At 33.1% G+C, this 6,498-nt stretch overlaps 1 protein-coding gene and 1 non-coding gene across 2 annotated transcripts; both read left to right on the top strand.

Annotated features, from left to right (window-relative positions):
- The first annotated feature begins 513 nt into the window (after positions 1-513).
- LOC106110324 (MICOS complex subunit Mic10-like) lies at positions 514-4,078 on the top strand. Its single transcript, XM_013292091.1, has 3 exons — positions 514-787; positions 1,278-1,446; positions 3,956-4,078. Exons 1-3 carry the CDS (start codon positions 715-717, stop codon positions 3,966-3,968), a joined length of 255 nt encoding a protein of 84 aa, XP_013147545.1. The 5' UTR covers positions 514-714; the 3' UTR covers positions 3,969-4,078.
- An 894-nt stretch (positions 4,079-4,972) lies between these two features.
- On the top strand, positions 4,973-5,054 carry Trnas-cga. Its single transcript has one exon. It is a non-coding gene; the product is annotated as a tRNA-Ser (tRNA).
- Positions 5,055-6,498: the final 1,444 nt, after the last annotated feature.

Below are 6,498 nucleotides of genomic sequence, written 5' to 3'. Positions count from 1 at the left end.
ACTATCCTCTACATCTATACCAAATTTCATCGAAATCCGTTCAGCCGTTTAGGCTACAAACTCTAACAAACATCCATCCATCCATCTATCCATCCATCTATCCATCCATCCATCTAAACTTTCGAATTTATAATATTAGTATGATTACTTAAAATGCAATTGAATTTGAAGGCAATTAATTTTTTCAGCTTTCAGGAGAGTATAGATCACCAAGATATTTGACCCGGTATACATAACTAAAATTAATTTATAAAACCTCACTAGCACCCTCAGATAATGTTAAAAATTGTTAAAACATCCTTTTTGTACTGTACCTCTCATGTGATATTTTGTGTTACTTTTAGGTTTCCCATATTTTTTCAAAAAAAAAAAAAACTAGTCGTACTAGCAGTGTTTTTCCCACCGGACCAAAAAACTTTGTTTGACTATATCATCAATTTGTTTTCTTCCTAATTTTAAAGTTATTCTTGAATCGCATTAAACCTCTTTTCAAGCCATAAAATGCATTAAAAACATAACAGCGCAGTCAAAGCAAAAGCTGTCAGTTGTCAAAGTTTCAAAATTTCTTTTGTGTTATAATAATAAAAAATTAAGTCTTCATTTAACGTATGGATAAATTTGTAACATTTGTAAATAGAGCTAGTTGTATATTTTGTTTGTTAGCGGACATGAGTTATTGCGAACCGGGAGCGTATCTCGTTGCGTAGGACAGGTATGAGTACACCTGAAAGAAGGGACTTCGAGGAGAGATATTCAGCTTGTTTCACTGATTTCGCACTCAAAACTGGTAAAAAAACAATCCTATGATAATCCATTTTGACATCCCTATAGTGTATGTTCATCATTTAATCATGCAGGATCAAGATGATTTAAATCCAATAACTTGATGGAAGATAGACATTAGGATGGTGCACCAAAAAATGGTGGTGGTGAAGGTTTATGATCAAACAAGATGTTATAAACTGTTTGGAATTTAGTTCAAAGATCTACTCTTCTTACTAATGTTATAAATGCGAAAGTTTAGATGGATCTTTGTTAGAGTTTGTAACCGAAACTGCTGAAGGGATCTCGGTGAAATTTAGCACTGATGTAGAAGATAGTCTGGAAGAATCACAGAATACTTATTAAGTTTCGATAATAGACGGAGTCGCAGGCAAAAGCTAGTTTTAAATAAATCGCTTAAGTTGTATCAACTTTAAGCTTATAAATCTTTCAGGCCTCGTTTTAATTTTATGACCAGTTCGCTTTATATTTTTAACCTTTTTATTCTATTCCAGTAACAGGCCTTCTAATAGGCAGTATGTTCGGGGGCTTCTTCCTGCGTGGCTACCGGCGGTGGCCCATGTACATCGGAGGAGGCCTCGGATTCGGCATGGCCTACAGCAACTGCGAGGACAGTCTTAACACTTTCCTACTCTCCAAGGAGCCAAGACCCTGTATTATAAAGTAAATATACTTCCGCTTTAATAAACATACTAAAGCGTAATACCAAATAGTCGCAGAGAAATACTATTCGCTACCTTTTGGTCAAACTATACTCAGAATAAATTCATCAGGGATGATAATGTCTTAACAAACTCGCTCAAATACGAACTGTATCAAAGAATATAGACTGAGGTAGATATAGGAGTTGGTATGAAAGAATTAAGCCACAATAAAACATTTGATTTAATAATTTAACATAAGAAATATTAATTTTGACGTATGAAACCTTAAACATCAGAAAATCGATGTGAAACTCGTTACGTGGCTACTATTCATGTTTGTCGGTTACTTTCAGACGTTACGTCGATTGTTCCTTTCACAGTAGTTACTTATTTATCAAGGCGACTTTCAACGGAACTAAATTAGCGACAGTCTGGCGACAATCGATCCTTTAGACCCCAGACAATACGGACGGGAACTAATTACGATTGTTAAAATAGAAAAAGGGCCACTGAAAATGTTTTCTTCTAATAAAAATACTGACAATGTTGAGGTTGTAAATAATATGGGCAAGATGTAATGGGCATCGATAAAGAACTCGAAAGACGCATTGTACAGTGCAAATGAGTCGAAATAAATACCAGTTGATGTTGGTGCGTTTAGGGTTGGCACTTCGTTTAAAAGATTTTTTTTTTAATTAGTTTCAAAATTTCCTACGATTTATTAGATGTCGAAATGTACAAATATACTTTTTTTTTTTAAATAATTGTTTTGAAATTGCATCTCAAAAGTTTTAGTGTTGTTTGTCGGTTCAGTTTTTTTAAAATAAGCAGAAATTAAATTTCATTGATTTTAAATTTTCAATAATACCAATCTAGTAGTAAAAACATCGTTTCCTTCAATCTCTATTTAAGAGATCTCAGTTGTTAATAATTTCTCTAATCGTGTCAACAATTTCTCTAATCGTGTCAACCCTGACACCCTTTAAGGACAGTAATCTGAGCGGTCAGCGGTGAAGCGGTGAAGACGTTACTTATTCCGCGGCCCTTTCTTTGCTCGCAGCGGGACACTTTCCTGTGCCGTTTAATGCTTTGTCCTCAATGTAAAGGTCATTTACTGTTGCGTCCGTGCCTTTTCAAACTTTTATAGTTTTTGCTTCTATATTTGTATGGGTTTGTGCAACGCCCCCTTTTCTTTATTATCAAAAATCGCTCCTCTGTTTGCAAACCTACCGCCTTTAGTATCCTCACCACCCACGGCGCTGTTGACAATATTCTAAATGTTACTAAAATTTGCTTCTACGTTTCTTAGTTCTTTATTTTATAGTTCAAAATTGCATTCATTGATTGCTTTGTTGTTTGGTTGGTCGTTGAATCGTCACTTGTTTCGGTTGGGACATTTTTATTCGACTCCGTGTCGCTAGCGTGTGTGAGTCATGCAATGCGGTAACTTTGATGTTGCTCCTTTTTGTTTATATTAGGATACGTTGATCCGTGACAGCTTGTTTAAAGGATTTTTTCAACTATGTTTATCGTGTTTGTAAAAAATAGTCTACAGTGTGTGGTCGTAACATAGAGTTAGTTATTGGGTGGTACAAATTTAAAATACTTTATTTTGTAGTGTAACATATTCACTTCTTGATTAACTATTATTTTTGGATAATGGCCGATTACTGAAACGTCATTTAAATATGTTACAGCGCCTCAAATGATAAAGACACGCTTAAGTTCCAAATTCCTTACAAATTTTGACATCTATCAGATTTGTAAACGGCGTTTACGATGCGAATTATTTAAGATTCGTTTCAGAATTTGGGTGTAATTTTATTATTGGGCGTTCACTTAGCAATAATGTTAAGTTCATGTTATTTATTTTTGTCAATTTTAAAATAAATCCAGTTTTTATAGAAATATTTAAGTCACAATAAAGTCTCAAATAAAAAATAACATAACAAACGAATTAAAAAATAACGAACATTTCGATAGCGTATAACTGAATACGTTTTTGTAACAAAACGGACCAATTTGAAGAAATAAAAACTGTTATTTGAATACGATTCTTTGTTCGAATGGTCAACGCTGGAGGCTGTAAACGGATTAAAAATGTCACGGTTCATTGTTTTCAATTCAACGTTTATATTTCTGATTTCCTATTATTGGCGAAGTTTTGTACAATAGCCATAACCTTTTTACTGATCTAAACCTAACATTAATTACTTATGGAGATAAAAATATCCGAATTGTTTTTAAACTTAATGAAATATTGAACTAGCTTTTGCCTGCGACTCTGTCCGTTCAGCAGTTTAGGCTACAGGCTACATGCTATGACAAACATCCATCCATTCAACTAAACTTTCGCATATATTTTGCAGCAACCTTGTTGTCTTTGTAGTTGCATTTTTTTATTTCTTTACCTTGTTTTTTTATTTATTGTTTTAATCATTTTTTATAGATATGTTCTAATGTTTTCTTCTTATTACAAGTTTTTTTTTAACTTTATTATTTTGTTAACTTTTTAATTTTTTTTTCAGGAAGAAACCTTAAGGTTCGACTCTACGTGGTTGTTATCGTAGAATGAACGTCTTTGGGGTATTTTAAAATTAGTAATGTAAAAATAATGTAATACGTTTTAGTAAAACTTGTATCTTTTCTTTCTCAGTGTTTTAGTTTTTTCCCCACTTTATTTATTATTAGCTGTTGGTCGCTGCTTCGCCCGCGTGAAATTACGAAAATATAGCCTACAAGCTTTTTCCCGCGACTCCTTCCGCTTGGGATTACAAACAAACAAAACTGATATGTGTTCTTCCAGACTATGCTAAATTTGATCTAGATCCATTCAGCCATTTAAGCTACAAACTCTAACAAACATCCATCCATCCATTAACTTTCGCATTTATAATATTAGTATGATGATACACACAGGTAAATTAATTTTCTAACTGTGTAAGATTTTTTTAAAAAAAGGTTCAATAGTTTTTGAGTTATAATTCAAACAAAAATACAAATCTATCCTCTTTATAATATTAGTATAAATAATTTTCACTGTCGAAAATATTGATGCATAAGACACCTTTATATTTAAAGGGGACTAGCTTTTACCAGCGTGTCCAGCCTTGAAGTATAGCCTAAGTTACTTAATGATAACATAGCTTTATAATAGTTAAGGAATAATTAAAATTGGTCCGGTACTTTTGAGTTTATTAATACTTCCATACTAATATAATTAAGAGGAAATATTTGGATTTTTGTGTTTTGAAAGAACTCAAAAGTACTTGGCCGATTTCAAAAACCTTATACTATTAAAAAGCTACATTATCAATGAGTGGTATAGGTTGTTTTTTATTGTTTTTTTTATTTCCACGACGAAGTCCTGAGTAACAGCCAGTTTAGTATTAAAAATTCTTTCCTCTTTGATGATAAAGCTTTTCTTAAGCTTTATTTTTAGTATTGAACTAGGCTTTAAATCGGTGACACAATAATTGATATAGTTTATTTGTATAGTTTAAAATGTTTTAAACAGAACGACTGTTTTCTCATTATCTTTCACAGCAGTCGTGGCCGAGTGGTTAAGGCGTCTGACTCGAAATCAGATTCCCTCTGGGAGCGTAGGTTCGAATCCTACCGGCTGCGAATAGTTTTTTGCTTACTTAAAACTTAGCAACCAAAAGAAAGTATGTAATTAAATGTTTAAATGACTTATTTAAGTGAAAACTTAGTAATAATTCAACTTTTCAACTAGCTTTTCGTATCTTCTGTTCGCTTTCCATATATTTTGTTTCATTTTATCACAAATGCTTGACCAAATTTGGCTTTACCATTCATTCGTCGGAGTTTTTTTCAAGCAAAAAAAAATAATGCTACCAACATGCTATTATCAAAATCTCATGAATTTTTCTCTAAACTAGACCAGTAGATTTTTAAAATTTTTTTTCGTCACTCTGGACACTATGGAATTAGGGTTAAACTTTAATTGAATTGGTAGTTTACTTAAGAAAGCCTTTATGTCCTCGGTGAAATTGAAAGTATCTGAGTAGTAGTAAATTTTATAATAATATTCATTTATTTTAGACGAGCTGTTGCCCGCAACTTCGTCCGCGTGGTATTAGAAAACATACTAACTATATAAATTACAAAACGCTTCATATCCCTCGGGAACTGGACATTTCTCGGGGATGAAGCTTATCCCATGTGTACTCCAGATTTTGTTTTATATCTGTGCCAAATTTCAATAAGATATTTTGAACCGTTGCAGAATAATAGAGTAAACATTATAAAACTAAATTAATAAATCCCACGGGAACCCAGGATAAAAAGTAGCCTATGTGTTCTTCCAGACTACGCTGTAAGCCTGTGCCAAATTAAATGGAGATCCGTTCAGCAGTTTAGGCTACAAAACATCCATACATCCATCCATCTATCCATCCATCCATCTAAACTTTCGCATTTATAATATTAGTAAGAAGTAAGATATAATGTTAGTAAGATATCAATTAATGTAAATAAATAAAAACTCACAATTTGTTACAAAGTCTACATGTAAGTATCCACCGAGCCAACATCGTCGAGTCCTATCTGTCCATCCCATTATTATTTGTTTGATTTTCTATTCAACTATCCATATACAAATGACGCAATATTTAATCTCAGTTGCGTGCATATTGTACGGTGAAATGGTCGTTGACCTAGTCGCATTTCATCAGGCATAGCGATGCTGAGTCATATGTTTGTGAATCATTCGATACTGGTGGGGTTACGACAAAAATGCTTAATTTCTATGTAATTCGCTTTTTAAATTCTTTACTAGTGACAGATGCTTAGAATACATAAGATCGTTGGCATGATAGCCATTTTTGACTGACTTCCCAAAAGGAGGGGGCAATTAATTTATTTGCATACTTTTTACACTGCTAATGTTAGAAATGCGAAAGTTTAGATGGATGGATGTTTCTTACAGTTTGTAGCTAAAACTGAATCCACGTTCCTTTCCCCATTTTTTTCTCATAAGAGAAAGAGTGGGAAGAAAAAGGGACCAAATTTGGGCATTCGTCACCACACTCATCAGACGAAAAGCGGA

Source organism: Papilio polytes, unplaced genomic scaffold, assembly GCF_000836215.1.
Source record: "Papilio polytes unplaced genomic scaffold, Ppol_1.0 DF820678.1, whole genome shotgun sequence".
NCBI lineage: Eukaryota > Metazoa > Arthropoda > Insecta > Lepidoptera > Papilionidae > Papilio > Papilio polytes.
The sequence above is the reverse complement of the archived record's forward strand: the minus strand, read 5'-3'. Positions and strand labels throughout refer to the sequence as shown.

Excerpts from the sequence above, each read along its gene's own strand:
- LOC106110324 (XM_013292091.1), top strand. The coding sequence starts at position 715 with ATGAGTACACCTGAAAGAAGGGACTTCGAGGAGAGATATTCAGCTTGT. Across the intron at positions 788-1,277 it reads TGATTTCGCACTCAAAACTG|TAACAGGCCTTCTAATAGGC; the intron begins GTAAAAAAACAA and ends ATTCTATTCCAG.